Source organism: Oncorhynchus nerka, linkage group LG14 (genome assembly GCF_034236695.1).
Source record: "Oncorhynchus nerka isolate Pitt River linkage group LG14, Oner_Uvic_2.0, whole genome shotgun sequence".
Lineage (NCBI taxonomy): Eukaryota > Metazoa > Chordata > Actinopteri > Salmoniformes > Salmonidae > Oncorhynchus > Oncorhynchus nerka.
In genome coordinates this window covers 17,838,824-17,855,661 of record NC_088409.1, presented here as the reverse complement: position 1 = coordinate 17,855,661, position 16,838 = coordinate 17,838,824, and the positions used below count along the sequence as shown (strand labels likewise).

At 45.6% G+C, this 16,838-nt stretch overlaps 2 protein-coding genes across 8 annotated transcripts in view; one reads left to right on the top strand and one right to left on the bottom strand.

Moving 5' to 3' along the window:
• Positions 1–821: 821 nt before the first annotated feature.
• On the top strand, positions 822–4,155 carry ccka (cholecystokinin a). Its single transcript, XM_065027092.1, has 3 exons — positions 822–951; positions 1,905–2,165; positions 3,874–4,155. The coding sequence occupies exons 2-3, from the start codon at positions 1,907–1,909 to the stop codon at positions 4,011–4,013; spliced, it is 399 nt and encodes a 132-aa protein (XP_064883164.1). The 5' UTR covers positions 822–951; positions 1,905–1,906; the 3' UTR covers positions 4,014–4,155.
• Positions 4,156–13,595: 9,440 nt separating this feature from the next.
• Positions 13,596–16,838, bottom strand: part of trak1a (trafficking protein, kinesin binding 1a) — a 49,166-nt gene continuing 45,923 nt past the window's right edge. For 6 of the 7 annotated variants that reach the window (XM_065027597.1, XM_065027596.1, XM_065027598.1 and 3 more), the window contains one exon: positions 13,596–15,067. In XM_065027597.1, coding sequence (XP_064883669.1) covers positions 14,242–15,067 — 826 coding nt within the window. In that variant the 3' untranslated portion in view covers positions 13,596–14,241. The remainder of the gene's footprint in view (positions 15,068–16,838) is intronic. The other variant, XM_065027602.1, reaches the window with a different exon arrangement.

Sequence of the window (16,838 nt, the reverse complement as noted above, 5' to 3'; positions counted from 1 at the left end):
TCACAGGAGGCTGATGAGGGGAGGACTGTTTAATTCTCTAACGATACAGTGTATGAATCACAGGAGGCTGATGAGGGGAGGATGGCTCATAATAATGTCCAAAACATGGAGTGGTATTAAATACATGGAGATCATGTGTCTGATGTATTTGAAAACATTCCACTTATTCCACTCCAACCATTACCACTTCCTCCCCAATTAAGGTGCTACCAACCTCCTGTGGTATGAACGTAATCCTGAAGAAACATAATCTCCATGTCCTTCAGTTAGACAACTTTAAAAGACCTTTAAGAGATCGTGCCTTGTGTTTCATTCCCAGGCACACAGCCAGATGTGCATCCCCATATTAATCAGGCAGCAGTCTCTCTAATGAGGGAGAAGGATTAGCCTATCACTGTCTGGAGACGGAGGCTGATGGGGTGGGGGGTGGTGAGGCTGCTGCCTGGGGTCTAGGAGAGGGGCTTACTTCTGGGTCATATTCATTAGGAACCAAACGGAAGAAAATGGACTGAAACGATGAGATTATACCTGAACACACCCAATATAAAAAAAAGTGTCCTAATGAATACGACCTTGTTTTTGGGGGAGGGGGGTGTGGGGAGTGGTTGTTATGATCTTTGACCCTCTCCCCCTCTTGTTCCCTAGTGCGTCAGCATCAGAGGAGAGAGGAGCGTGGGGAGTGTAGTAGGTCCAGGGTGGTGCCCTGTCCCTCTCTGAAGGAGGCGGAGAGTGCGTCTATCCCGTTACTGCGTCAGCGATGAGCAAATACACGACAGGATGCAAACGCTCCGCTCCAGGGACCGGCCCCCCCACTCCGGGTATATAAGGGTCAGTCCTGCACCTTCAGGAGAAGTGTCCCGCTGTCTGTTCCAGCTGTACTCCCTCTACTGTACACTCCTCTCCTCTACTGTTATCAGACTGTTGAGCCCAGCCTGTGTGGACTGACTGAAGGTAATTGAACTTTGTGTGGCTATTTATTTTTCTGCTGTGAGGTCGCTGTGGTTATCAGTAAAGAAGCTTAATGAACAATCAGCATGGGACTGATTCCTTGCACAATGGGTTCTCTACAATTGAAGTACAGGGTTTAAGTTCAGGTCAATAATCCAACTGGGTTCCAGTCAATTATGTGAGGACGTAATTGTGTTTTTCATATGAAATCTGTCTTGAATTAATGTATGGACATTCATTCACTGTAGCTAGTTTGAGAAATGATGGTGTGTCCTGACTCCTGTTGAATATCTGATGTATTATTGCTGCCTGAATAAACCTTCCTTTGGAATGCTGTCCTTCTATATTTGTTTTAATTCTATACAACCCAGACAGTTCTTGTATGTTGAATCTACATGAATTATTCACTAGTCCATTGCTGGTATGAAGACATCTTCACCCGGGAGAGTACTTTTCAATGGCTCTTTAAACAGAGAAGAGTCTGTTTTTTCTGCCTCTGAGGCGTTTTATGGTAGAAAAGTTAATTCTCCTGACTGGAAGCTGAAGAAGCCGATAACATGGACCGCTGCCTAATTGTGTTGGTTCTTTCCTCCAGGATTATATTTCAACAGGAAAGACTCATCCATCAGTATTACTTCCCTACAACTTATATGACTGGTCAATTCATATTGGGTGGGAAAGGGCACATTAATTTTGTTTGAACAAAATGTATCGTTTTGGCTAATTGCCTTCTACCCCTGTGCTGCATAATGCAACAAAAAGGTTTCAGTTGTGTCACGAGAAAAAATATCATGGTATTCCTTGTAAAACGTCTTTTTTTAAATAGACTCAAATGTAATACAGATCTATGCAGAGATGTTAATTCATGTTCTCTTTCGATGCTAATCTTTTCTGATGTTCTGTCCATCTCTCTCTCTCTCTGTGCCCCCTCCCTCTCTCTGTGTCCCCTCCGTCAGCAATGAATGCAGGCATCTGTGTATGTGTACTGCTGGCTGCGTTCTCTGGCAGCAGTTTGGGGCGCCCATCGCACTCGCAGGATGAGGACAAGCCTGAGCCCCCCCAGCTCGACAGCGTTATGTCTCCCCAACACACACGCCACACCCGCTCAGCACCCTCCAGTGGCCAGCTCATCCCCTTCTCCAAACCGGCAGAGGACGAGGCAGAGGACCCCCGCACCAGCCTGCGCGAACTACTGGCAAGATTGATATCCAGGAAAGGTAAGCCATGGCATCAAACATCATTAAATGTTTGTTCAAGTAAAATAGACCAATGTTAAAGGTTTGTACCTAAATATCATATTCTAGGGTTGTATGTTATCACAATCCTAGTATCCCTGACTCATGAACTAAGTCACCAATTATATTAAGTCATGTATTAAGTCACCGTATTCTCTATGTAGTGCACTACTTTGACCAGGGCACATAGCGCTCTGATCAAAAGTAGTGTACTATTTAGGGAATAGGGTACCATTTGGGACTCAGGACAGTAACCTTGTATGAGTTTTGGATTGGCATCATCTCCACTCTGATAGCTATCCCATCTCTATAGTTAAAGCACTTTTCCTCTGAGAAGGAAGAGAAGTCCCACAGTACGAGAGACAGCCATGGAGGAGAAAGTCGATAGTGGGAATTATCCAGACAGAGGAGGCCTTCCCTCCAGTGGTTTTCATCACGTAACAGAGAGATGAAGAAATATGAGATTGTTAGAGAAAGAAAGTCTCCCTCCATCCTTCCTCTCTCTCCTCTGTCATCATTCATCTCTCTGGGTGTTGTGTCACAACCCAGTCATGGCTGTGTCATGCTGCTGTTGTCTGGCCCTGCTCAAACGGGACTTTTAGACACAATCAAATAAATGGCTATATTTTGCCATTTTAAAAGGAACTCTACAAACGTTGTGTAGGTTAGTGCGGTTTGTAGATATCCTTAACTCCTCTGAAGAGGGCCAGAACGTTGTGTAGGTTAGTGCAGTTTGTAGATATCCTTAACTCCTCTGAAGAGGGCCAGAACGTTGTGTAGGTTAGTGCAGTTTGTAGATATCCTTAACTCCTCTGAAGAGGGCCAGAGCGTTGTGTAGGTTAGTGCGGTTTGTAGATACCCGTAACTCCTCTGAAGAGGGCCAGAACGTCGTGTAGGTTAGTGCAGTTTGTAGATATCCTTAACTCCTCTGAAGAGTATCCTTAACTCCTCTGAAGAGGGCCAGAACGTTGTGTAGGTTAGTGCGGTTTGTAGATATTTAACTCCTCTGAAGAGGCCAGAGATATCCTTAACTTCTGAAGAGGGCCAGAACGTTGTGTAGGTTAGTGCGGTTTGTAGATACCCGTAACTCCTCTGAAGAGGGCCAGAACATCTACACACATAATAATTAACATTTACACACAGAAGTACATGCCAAAGAATGAAACAGTCAGTGTCTCCAGTGGATTCATAATGACGGCCGGCACCAGTCCCTGGGATGATGCTGAGCGGATGATGCTGAATGGTTCCATCAGATAGCTAGCCAACACTGATTTAGTCAATTAACAAGTGTTCATTTGTTTTAATCCAATAAGTCTTCCCTGATCCCTGGAACAGAAAATGGTTAAGAAACATGTTCTGATCCAACATACCAAGGAGTTGTGTTATCCTGATCCCAAACAGTCATAAGGACGGGATGCTTTCTAGGAATAATTATATTATGTTCTTTCATCTAATGATACAATCAAATGAATAAGGTTATACCAACAGGAGACTCCAGTGCCTGTTACAGTAGAGATGCTGTGACATCTGTCTCTGTGCCAGACAGAAATATATATTATATCCATGAGAATATAATGTAGTATTTAAAAGGGCAATCTGGGATTCAAACAATGCACAAGCGCCATTTCTTTGGTAAAAAGCTGAAGGATTGTGCTGGAGAAAAGTAACCCCTCAAATTCCCTGGTTCCAGGATCATTGCAGAGGAGCTCGTCTCTGAGCAGCAGAGCCAGCGGTCCCGGTCCCAGCCACAAGATAAAGGACAGAGACTACCTGGGCTGGATGGATTTCGGACGCCGCAGTGCAGAGGAGTACGAGGAGTACTCCTCATAGAAACAGACGCACCACCACTAAATCCATCTCAATTATCAGAAAACAAAAAAAATCATTGTCCCCAACAGCTATATTTATTATGATGTATTTGATGTAAATGTGTTTGTAAAACTGATATGAAGCAATATATATATATACAGTACGTATACAGATTTTTGAGAAAACAAAAAAGTTTGATGCTTTTCTTACATGTACCCTATACACAGTCCGATGTCCTTAAAACACACAGATACCTAATCAGACAGATTTTGTAGTAGAATCAACCAAGTCTGCATAATGTAACATCCTTCTTCATAGTGTTTCCAAACACTAAGGTCTTGGGCTCATTGTATTCCTAAGTGCCATGCAGTCTAGTGCGTTTAGTGGGCTCATGGCTTGCTCTATTTGTCATTTACAAATAATGTTACACAACGGCTCATCTGACTCATATTTGCTCCCCCATTATGCTGGACCACAGTTGCCACACATTGTTCACAGCTCTAGTCATCACTGAGCCACAGAGATGCAGCAACATACAGCAAGATCCTCCTCTTAATGCAGAAGGTACAGGGAGGTTAGACCGTGAGAGACGACAGTGGGTGTATTAGCAGCACACACAATTTAAGTCTGAAAGTGATACCTCCCTGAGCAACTTGTCTTCTTATGGACCCACTGTACCTACAGCAGCCCAGCACATCACTCGGACTGAATTAAAGAGCAAGAGCGTTTTTGTTCACGAGCCGTCCTCCAAATCTACTTTTTCAGACACACGGCCTTAGAGTGTGATTGTAGCGGCAATAACAGAGGCAATATCACATCTCAGTCACTAAATAGATCAACCGGAACACAGAGGAGACAAATAGAGCCTGGGTTTTTACATTAGACAAAGCACGCAGCTTAACAAATATTGGATGGAGAACCACTTGGGTGCATTGGAGAGACAATGGCTTGGCTTGGATTGCACTGTTGTGAGCATAAAGCTTGGCTAGCGCTGCACTAATGGTAGCACAGGTGTCCCTCAATGAGCTGATTTAATTATTTGCGACAGGTTTTCGTTGTGGGATGGGAGGCAGGAGGCAGAGGGAAGGTGGAGGAGGGGAGGATGAGGGGAAGCAGAGGAGGGGAGAAGGGGAGGGGAAAATGGGAGGGTGAGGAGGAGGGGAGAAGGGGAGGAAGAATGGAGGTGGAGAGAATGTGGGGTGAGGAGGAGGGGAGAATCAGGGGGCTGAGTGGAGGCAGACGAGGGGAGAATGGGGGGGCAGAGGGGAGGCGGAGGGGAGGATGAGAGGAGGCAGAGGAGGGGAGGAGGATGAGGGGAGGGGGTGGAGAAGAGGATGATGAGGGGAGGGGGTGGAGAAGAGGATGAGGAGAAGGGGAGAATGAGGTGGGAGTAGGGAGGGATCTGTTGCATAATAAAGCATGGCAATAAAATACAGAAAAACATGAAACATCTGCTGCTGCTGCGGCAATTACATGTATTGGTGCCCATTTACAACAGACAGTGGTCCGCATTAGGCTCAATGAGATGCTAGAAGGTTGGAACTGGTGATGGTGAGACCCCACAGGTAGAGATGGCAGGTAGGGGGGATTATGTAGGACCACTAAACATTTCTGAAAACTTGTGCAGATCCCAAAAAGGATGAATCATTTCAGTTCCTTGAATATTTTTTTTGAGCATCAACAATCTCCTTTGAAGTCTATGATAATGCAAGTCAAACGTCAATTTGATGATCAATTGGTTTGTAAGACACCAAAAATATCACTAAGAACATGTGAATATGTTGAATAGAACAAAAGCTCCAGCGTATTTCATTGAACGACCTTATAATAATGCAAAAACAAAGCAACATAAATAATTCATTGGGGGGTTGCATATTCCAACTCCCCCTAAGACACCCGAAGGGAGTGGAATCATGGCCATTGTCACCATTGTACAGCACCCCTGGAGCAATTAGGGTTAAGTGCCTTGCTCAAGGGCAGTGACAGATTATTTATTTCACCTTGTCGGCTCCGGTATTCGAACCAGCAATCTTTCAGTTACTGACCCAATGCCTTAACTATGAGGCTACCTGCTAGGTTTTATCCATCTGTGAATATCAAGTGGCTTGTTGTTCAAGTGGATGTGTGATCATACCAGATGTTCCCACTAATTACAAACAAAAGAGAGGACTTCCTTGAACATGGAGAAAAGGGCACTGAAAGAGCACTTAGGGGAACAGCTGAATGAGTAGTGGGTTTATTTCTGCTGCTGTCTGTAGTAATGGACCCTCAACACAATGCACTTGGTTCCAACAACACTGAAATTCTCAAATAGTCATCTAATTGCATGAAACTGAGGCCAAGATCTTTCCCATGTGAACTCGTGTTGTAGCTCGGTCCATATTGTCCTCATAAAGCTGTGTGGGCACCAGTATGGTGAAACACCATGAAACTGAGGACAAGATCTTTCCCATGTGAACACGTGTTGTAGCTCGGTCCATATTGTCCTCATAAAGCTGTGTGGGCACCAGTATGGTGAAACACCATGAAACTGAGGACAAGATCTTTCCCATGTGAACACGTGTTGTAGCTCGGTCCATATTGTCCTCATAAAGCTGTGTGGGCACCAGTATGGTGAAACACCATGAAACTGAGGACAAGATCTTTCCCATGTGAACACGTGTTGTAGCTCGGTCCATATTGTCCTCATAAAACACCTGTGAAACACCATGTAGATCTTTCCCCGTGTTGTAGGTCCATATTGTCCTCATAAAGCTGTGTGGGCACCAGTATGGTGAAACACCATGAAACTGAGGACAAGATCTTTCCCATGTGAACACGTGTTGTAGCTCGGTCCATATTGTCCTCATAAAGCTGTGGGCACCAGTATGGTGAAACACCATGAAACTGAGGACAAGATCTTTCCCATGTGAACACGTGTTGTAGCTCGGTCCATATTGTCCTCATAAATTGCTGTGTGGGCACCAGTATGGTGAAACACCATGAAACTGAGGACAAGATCTTTCCCATGTGAACACGTGTTGTAGCTCGGTCCATATTGTCCCATAAAGCTGTGTGGGCACCAAGGTGAAACACCATGAAACTGAGGACAAGACCATGTGAACATGGTGAGCTGTGTGGGCACCATGGTGAGACACCATGAAACTGAGGACAAGATCTTTCCCATGTGAACACGTGTTGTAGCTCGGTCCATATTGTCCTCATAAAGCTGTGTGGGCACCAGTATGGTGAAACACCATGAAACTGAGGACAAGATCTTTCCCATGTGAACACGTGTTGTAGCTCGGTCCATATTGTCCTCATAAAGCTGTGTGGGCACCAGTATGGTGAAACACCATGAAACTGAGGACAAGATCTTTCCCATGTGAACACGTGTTGTAGCTCGGTCCATATTGTCCTCATAAAGCTGTGTGGGCACCAGTATGGTGAAACACCATGAAACTGAGGACAAGATCTTTCCCATGTGAACACGTGTTGTAGCTCGGTCCATATTGTCCTCATAAAGCTGTGTGGGCACCAGTATGGTGAAACACCATGAAACTGAGGACAAGATCTTTCCCATGTGAACACGTGTTGTAGCTCGGTCCATATTGTCCTCCTGTGTGGGCACCAGTTGTGAAACACCATGAAACTAGGAAGATCTTTGTGAACACGTGGGCTCGGTCCATATGGTGAAACACCATGAAACTGAGGACAAGATCTTTCCCATGTGAACACGTGTTGTAGCTCGGTCCATATTGTCCTCATAAAGCTGTGTGGGCACCAGTATGGTGAAACACCATGAAACTGAGGACAAGATCTTTCCCATGTGAACACGTGTTGTAGCTCGGTCCATATTGTCCTCATAAAGCTGTGTGGGCACCAGTATGGTGAAACACCATGAAACTGAGGACAAGATCTTTCCCATGTGAACACGTGTTGTAGCTCGGTCCATATTGTCCTCATAAAGCTGTGGGCACCAGTATGGTGAAACACCATGAAACTGAGGACAAGATCTTTCCCATGTGAACACGTGTAGTGAACGGTCCATATTGTCCTCATAAAGCTGTGTGGGCACCAGTATGGTGAAACACCATGAAACTGAGGACAAGATCTTTCCCATGTGAACACGTGTTGTAGCTCGGTCCATATTGTCCTCATAAAGCTGTGTGGGCACCAGTATTGAAACACCATGAAACTTGACAAGATCTTTTTTGTCCATATTGTCCTCATAAAGCTGTGTGGCACCTATTGAAACACCATGAAACTGAGGAAAGATCTTTCCCATGTGAACACGTGTTGTAGCTCGGTCCATATTGTCCTCATAAAGCTGTGTGGCTGAGGACAAGATCTTTCCCATGTCATGGAACACCAAAACTGAAACTGGACAAGATCTTTCCCATGTGAACACGTGTTTTTTGGTGAAACACCATGAAACTGAGGACAAGATCTTTCCCATGTGAACACGTGTTGTAGCTGTCCATATTGTCCTCATAAAGCTGTGGGCACCAGTATGGTGAAACACCATGAAACTGAGGACAAGATCTTTCCCATGTGAACACGTGTTGTAGCTCGGTCCATATTGTCCTCATAAAGCTGTGTGGGCACCAGTATGGTGAAACACCATGAAACTGAGGACAAGATCTTTCCCATGTGAACACGTGTTGTAGCTCGGTCCATATTGTCCTCATAAAGCTGTGTGGGCACCAGTATGGTGAAACACCATGAAACTGAGGACAAGATCTTTCCCATGTGAACACGTGTTGTAGCTCGGTCCATATTGTCCTCATTTAAAGCTGTGTGGGCACCAGTATGGTGAAACACCATGAAACTGAGGACAAGATCTTTCCCATGTGAACACGTGTTGTAGCTCGGTCCATATTGTCCTCAAATGTGGGCACCAGTATGGTGAAACACCATGAAACTGAGGAAAGATCTTTCCCATGTGAACACGTGTTGTAGCTCGGTCCATATTGTTTAAATGGGCACCACATGGTGAAACACCATGAAACTGAGGACAAGATCTTTCCCATGTGAACACGTGTTGTAGCATATTGTCCTCATAAAGCTGTGTGGGTCCATAGAAACTGAGGACAAGATCTTTCCCATGTGAACACGTGTTGTAGCTCGGTAAAGCTGTGTATGGTGAAACACCATGAAACTGAGGACAAGATCTTCCCATGTGAACACGTGTTATCGGTCCATATTGAAACACCATGAAACTGAGGACAAGATCTTTCCCATGTGAACACGTGTTGTACGGTCCATATTGTCCTCATAAAGCTGTGTGGGCACCAGTATGGTGAAACACCATGAAACTGAGGACAAGATCTTTCCCATGTGAACACGTGTTGTAGCTCGGTCCATATTGTCCTCATAAAGCTGTGTGGGCACCAGTATGGTGAAACACCATGAAACTGAGGACAAGATCTTTCCCATGTGAACACGTGTTGTAGCTCGGTCCATATTGTCCTCATAAAGCTGTGTGGGCACCAGTATGGTGAAACACCATGAAACTGAGGACAAGATCTTTCCCATGTGAACACGTGTTGTAGCTCGGTCCATATTGTCCTCATAAAGCTGTGTGGGCACCAGTATGGTGAAACACCATGAAACTGAGGACAAGATCTTTCCCATGTGAACACGTGTTGTAGCTCGGTCCATATTGTCCTCATAAAGCTGTGTGGGCACCAGTATGGTGAAACACCATGAAACTGAGGACAAGATCTTTCCCATGTGAACACTTTCCATTGTCCTCATAAAGCTGTGTGGGCACCAGTATGGTGAAACACCATGAAACTGAGGACAAGATTTCCCATGTGAACACGTGTTGGCTCGGTTATTGTCCTCATAAAGCTGTGTGGGCACCAGTATGGTGAAACACCATGAAACTGAGGACAAGATCTTTCCCATGTGAACAAGCTCGGTCCATATTGTCCTCATAAAGTGGGCACCAATGGTGAAACACCATGAAACTGAGGACAAGATCTTTCCCATGTGAACACGTGTTGTAGCTCGGTCCATATTGTCCTCATAAAGCTGTGTGGGCACCAGTATGGTGTCAAGATCTCATGAAAAGTCCATATTGTGTCACCAGTATGGTGAAACACCTGAAACTGTTGTAGCTGGGACAAGATCTTTCCCATGGTGTGAAATGTCCTGAACACGTGTTGTAGCTCGGTCCATATTGTCCTCATAAAGCTGTGTGGGCACCAGTATGGTGAAACACCATGAAACTGAGGACAAGATCTTTCCCATGTGAACACGTGTTGTAGCTCGGTCCATATTGTCCTCATAAAGCTGTGTGGGCACCAGTATGGTGAAACACCATGAAACTGAGGACAAGATCTTTCCCATGTGAACATGCTCGGTCCATATTGTCCTCATAAAGCTGTGTGGGCACCAGTATGGTGAAACACCATGAAACTGAGGACAAGATCTTTCCCATGTGAACACGTGTTGTAGCTCGGTCATATTGTCCTCATAAATTGTATGGTGAAACACCAAAAGACAAGATCTTTCCCATGTGAACACGTGTTGTAGCTCGGTCCATATTGTCCTCATAAAGCTGTGTGGGCACCAGTATGGTGAAACACCATGAAACTGAGGACAAGATCTTTCCCATGTGAACACGTGTTGTAGCTCGGTCCATATTGTCCTCATAAAGCTGTGTGGGCACCAGTATGGTGAAACACCATGAAACTGAGGACAAGATCTTTCCCATGTGAACACGTGTTGTAGCTCGGTCCATATTGTCCTCATAAAGCTGTGTGGGCACCAGTATGGTGAAACACCACCATGAAACTGAGGACAAGATCTTTCCCATGTGAACACGTGTTGTAGCTCGGTCCATATTGTCCTCATAAAGCTGTGTGGGCACCAGTATGGTGAAACACCATGAAACTGAGGACAAGATCTTTCCCATGTGAACACGTGTTGTAGCTCGGTCCATATTGTCCTCATAAAGCTGTGTGGGCACCAGTATGGTGAAACACCATGAAACTGAGGACAAGATCTTTCCCATGTGAACACGTGTTGTAGCTCGGTCCATATTGTCCTCATAAAGCTGTGTGGGCACCAGTATGGTGAAACACCATGAAACTGAGGACAAGATCTTTCCCATGTGAACACGTGTTGTAGCTCGGTCCATATTGTCCTCATAAAGCTGTGTGGGCACCAGTATGGTGAAACACCATGAAACTGAGGACAAGATCTTTCCCATGTGAACACGTGTTGTAGCTCGGTCCATATTGTCCTCATAAAGCTGTGTATGGGCATGAAACCAAGTATGTGGTGATTGTCCTCATAAAGCTGTGTGGGCACCAGTATGGTGAAACACCATGAAACTGAGGACAAGATCTTTCCCATGTGAACACGTGTTGTAGCTCGGTCCATATTGTCCTCATAAATGGGCACCAGTATGGTGAAACACCATGAAACTGAGGACAAGATCTTTCCCATGTGAACAATAAAGGCACCAGTATGGTGAAACAAGTCCATGAAAACATGAAACTGAGGACAAGATCTTTCCCATGTGAACACGTGTTTAGCTCGGTCCATATTGTCCTCATAAAGCTGTGTGGGCACCAGTATGGTGAAACACCATGAAACTGAGGACAAGATCTTTCCCATGTGAACACGTGTTGTAGCTCGGTCCATATTGTCCTCATAAAGCTGTGTGGGCACCAGTATGGTGAAACACCATGAAACTGAGGACAAGATCTTTCCCATGTGAACACGTGTTGTAGCTCGGTCCATATTGTCCTCATAAAGCTGTGTGGGCACCAGTATGGTGAAACACCATGAAACTGAGGACAAGATCTTTCCCATGTGAAAGCTCGGTCCATATTGTCCTCATAAAGCTGTGTGGGCACCAGTAGTACAAAGTCTTCATAAACGGTTCATTGTCATGAGGATTTCTGGTGATTTGTGCTCCAAACATGTTATTATTTTGTCTGTAGTGAACTCCAACCAACACTACATAGAGAGATAAATAAAAGACATGAAAGCAAGCAGGTCATATCAATTGTTTTATTGATAATTGCCTTTTTTTTGCAAATTGGTGCTCTTGAAATTCTGGAACACAAAACCCTTGTTTTTAAACCAGTGTTCTGACCACTTCATGGCCTGAACAACATTTTTGTCCCTTATATATATATATATATATTCTAGTTTATTAAAAAATAGTTAACATGGCTAAATTCATTGCATACATACCATTTACAATGTACAAGTAGTATAATAATAATTCCCTTTGTGGTTGAAATGCAGTAAAAGCATCATTTAAATCAACAGACACATATGGACATAATATTTTCTGCTGTTAATCAATACATTCAAAGGCTTTTCAAGTTACACACAATGTCAGCAAGGACAAATCTCTACTTTTGTCAGAAGTTAATGATAAATACTAGGCGTTTCTTCTTTATTTCAACACATATACTGCATCTATCCAAGATGTAATTTGACATTTGAGAGCTCATCTTCTCTGCAGTTCAAGTTAAAACTCGAACGAGGAGGATAACCTCAGAACTCAAAGCAGTTGTCTGCTCATACCAGGGAGGAACCAGACAGATCAGTCAGTCCAACAACAATGGAACTATGTAAAGTATGAGGCACTAGGACGTATTCCCTCCAGCTCTCCGTTCCACAACTTCATTTACAGTACAGTGGCTTTAGTTTAAAGCTAACAGTTCAGTCACCAAAGCTTGTTACCAGAAAGATGAAAGTCAGAAGAAAAATCTAACTTGTATAATGTTTCTCTCATAAAAGTCAACCACATCCCTCCCAGAGAACTCTTCTACACACCTTTTGTATTGGGAGACAGCAGTTAGTGGGCCCTGGTTGAAATGTCCTGTATATCTGATTATCACCTTAACCAAATGACTCAAGCCTTTCTTAGACTATCTAGGCCTATAGGTAAATCTTTCAACAACTTTATACACACACACATGCTCACATACTCGCACTGCACACAAATGTCTATAAATCATGTTGGTCTGTTACAATGTATCCAAGTTCAAACCATAGCCTATTCATTCACGGCAAACATCCATGCATCCCTCTTAGCTTCAAGTGTGGTTCCTTCCCACTCTTTATTTGGATCAACTTTGAGGTGAATAACATGTGTTGTTGCCCAGTATTGTGCTAGCTAGTAGTATGAATACTGTACCTCCAACATTTCATTTCCTCAAGAAAGGTCTTCGTTATGTGCATATTGTCATGATGTCACTGAACACCCTTAAATACCACTTAAGGTGTGATCGTTGGTACTGCTTGCCACTCATTAGCTAATTAACAGGAAGAGACAGTGCTTTATCTCTACATGTATACGTTTAGACCTGGGAATAAAATAAATAGATGTTTAATATGAGTTTACCTGGGCTTGGAAGCGCTCCGTTTCCTAAACAGATAACAAGGTGCTACAGTACATCTTCTTCAGCCTACCGATCTGCAGGGCCAATCAACAATAACACATCATGGTACTATTTACTGAGGCTTGTAAGCAGAGAGAAAAGAGGACAGAGAAAGAAAGAGGAGAGGAGAGGAAAGGAGAGAGAGACAGAATAGAGAGAGGACAGGAGAGAGAGAGAGAGGAGAGACAGAATAGAAAGAGGAAGGAGAGAGAGAGAGACAGAATAGAGAAAGAGGACAGAAGAGGAGAGAGAGCGAGACAGAATAGAGAAAGAGGACAGGAGGAGAGAGAGAGAGACAGAATAGAGAAAGAGGACAGGAGAGGAGAGAGAGCGAGACAGAATAGAGAAAGAGGACAGGAGAGGGAGAGAGCGAGACAGAATAGAAAGAGGACAGGAGAGGAGAGAGAGCGAGACAGAATAGAGAAAGAGGACAGGAGAGGAGAGAGAGACAGAATAGAGAAAGAGGACAGGAGAGGAGAGAGAGACAGAATAGAGAAAGAGGACAGGAGAGGAGAGAGAGACAGAATAGAGAAAGAGGACAGAGGAGAGAGAGAGACAGAATAGAGAAAGAGGACAGGAGAGGAGAGAGAGCGAGACAGAATAGAGAAAGAGGACAGGAGAGGGGAGAGAGACAGAATAGAGAAAGAGGACAGGAGAGAAGAGAGAGCGAGACAGAATAGAGAAAGAAAGGAAGACAAAATAATTAGCATTGATACAAAATGCACTGTAAAAAGAAAGGGCATCTCTTTCAGGCACAGAGTTGATTTGTCACAGACCGGGGACTCATACAGCAGCTATATATACATCCAACTCATCTGACAGGTGACAGACAGAAGAGAAAAGTCAACATTCATTCACCCATCATTGAGACTAGTCTGTCTGGGGAGCTTGGAGGAAGAAGCCAGGAGCATGTCTGTGGGGCTTTGGGGCCCCGGGCCCTTCATAGCCATGCCGGCCCCTACCATGGCCGGGTAGCTGCGGTTACGGCGGATGCCTGCGTTCAGAGCGGGGCCGAGGCCCCCTATGGGACTGGTCACCACAGAAGGGCAGAAGTGGGAAGGGCGGTGGAGGCCGCTGAGGGGCCCCAGCATGGTGGGCCCCGTGGCCCCTGATAAAGAGGGGCCAGCCCCAGCCACGCTGAAGCGCTTCAGCTTGTCCACCAGCTTCAGATTGTGGACGCTGACGTCAGTCTGACACTCGCTGTCTGCTGACTCACTGCTCTGGGCCTCTGCCCTCACCTCCTTCAGGATGGAGCTGGCCGGCTTCGATGCCAGGAAGTTGTCATAGGGCGGGGCGCTGGGACTGAGTTCGAAGGGGCCCACGGGGCTGCTGGGTTTGGCACAGAGGGAGCGGTGGGTTGGGGAGTTGGGTGGCGTGGAGGGTAGGGTGTCGGGGGGCCGCGGCGGTAGAAGCGACAGTACCCCCCCAGTGGGGATGGAGGTGCTACAGTCTGCCCGGTCCCAGCTCTGAGGGTTGTAGACTGCTGCAGAGATGCCTCGCTCCTGGAGGAGCCGCACCAGACCTCCACTAGTGCTCATGGTCTTGGTGGAGTCTCTCAGGTTGGTGAAGGACTCGGCTGCCAGGCTGAGGCGGCGCGGGGTGCAAGGAGTTGAGCAGGGGGTAGATCTGACGCTGCTGCTGCTGGTCATGACGCAGGAGGCAGTAGGGCCCGACATAAGGCTGAAAGAGGGAGATGAGAGGGATACACACAGACCGTCACACACCGCTATACAGTCAGAAATACAGTCAGCTATACTGCTATACAGTCAGCCATACAGCCATACTGCTATATAGTCAGCCATACAGTCAGCTATACTGCTACACAGTCAGCCATACTTCTATACAGTCAGCTACACAGTCAGCTACACAGTCAGCTACACAGTCAGCTACACAGTCAGCCATACTGCTATACAGTGAGCCATACCTCTACAGTGAGCCATACCTCTATACAGTCAGAAATACAGTCAGCTATACTGCTATACCGCTATACCGTCAGCCATAGCGCTATACAGTCAGCCATACTGCTATAAGGTCAGCCATTCCGCTATACAGTCAGCCATACTGCTATACAGTCAGCCATACTGCTATAAGGTCAGCCATTCCGCTATACAGTCAGCCATACCGCTATACAGTCAGCCATACTGCTATACAGTCAGCCATACTGCTATACAGTCAGCCATACTGCTATACAGTCAGCCATACTGCTATACAGTCAGCCATACTGCTATACAGTCAGCCATACAGTCAGCCATACTGCTATACAGTCAGCCACACCGCTATACAGTCAGCCACACTGCTATACAGTCAGCCACACCGCTATACAGTCAGCCACACCGCTATACAGTCAGCCACACCGCTATACAGTCAGCCACACCGCTATACAGTCAGCCACACCGCTATACAGTCAGCCACACCGCTATACAGTCAGCAGTCAGCCACGCCGCTGTACAGTCAGCCACACAGTCAGCTATCCTGTTATACAGTCACAAATACAGTCAGCTATACTGCTATACAGTTAGCAATACAGTCAGCTATACTGCCATACAGTCATCCATACCGTCAGCGCCATACAGTCAGCATACCGCTATACAGTCAGCCATACAGTCAGCTATACAGTCAGCCACACCGCTATACAGTCAGCCACACCGCTATACAGTCAGCCACACAGCTATACAGTCAGCCACACAGCTATACAGTCAGCCATACTGCTATACAGTCAGCCACACCGCTATACAGTCAGCCATATCGCTATACAGTCAGCCACACCGCTATACAGTCAGCCACACAGTCAGCTATCCTGTTATACAGTCACAAATACAGTCAGCTATACTGCTATACAGTTAGCAATACAGTCAGCTATACTGCCATACAGTTAGCAATACAGTCAGCAATACAGTCAGCAATACTGCTATACAGTCAGCTATACCGCTATACAGTCAGCCACACAGCTATACAGTCAGCCACAGTCAGCTATCCTGTTATACAGTCAGCAATACAGTCAGCTATACTGCTATACAGTTAGCAATGCAGTCAGCTATACTGCCATACAGTTAGCAATACAGTCAGCCATACTGCCATACAGTCAGCCATACTGCTATACAGTCAGCCATAGCGCTATACAGTCAGCCATAGCGCTATACAGTCAGCCATACTGCTATACAGTCAGCCACAGTCAGCCATACTCCTATAGTCAGCCACAGTCAGCCATAGCGCTATACAGTCAGCCATACTCCTATACAGTCAGCCATAGCGCTATACAGTCAGCCATACTGCTATACAGTCAGCCACAGTCAGCCATACTCCTATACAGTCAGCCACAGTCAGCCATAGCGCTATACAGTCAGCCATACTGCTATACAGACAGCCACACTGCTATACAGTCAGCCACACTGCTATACAGTCAGCCACACTGCTATACAGTCAGCCACACTGCTATACAGTCAGCCACACT

What these genes read in the sequence shown, in the direction of transcription:
- ccka (XM_065027092.1), top strand. Translation starts at nt 1,907, where the DNA reads ATGAATGCAGGCATCTGTGTATGTGTACTGCTGGCTGCGTTCTCTGGC. An exon ending in AAGATTGATATCCAGGAAAG is followed by an intron (nt 2,166 to 3,873) that starts GTAAGCCATGGC and finishes CCCTGGTTCCAG; the next exon opens with GATCATTGCAGAGGAGCTCG.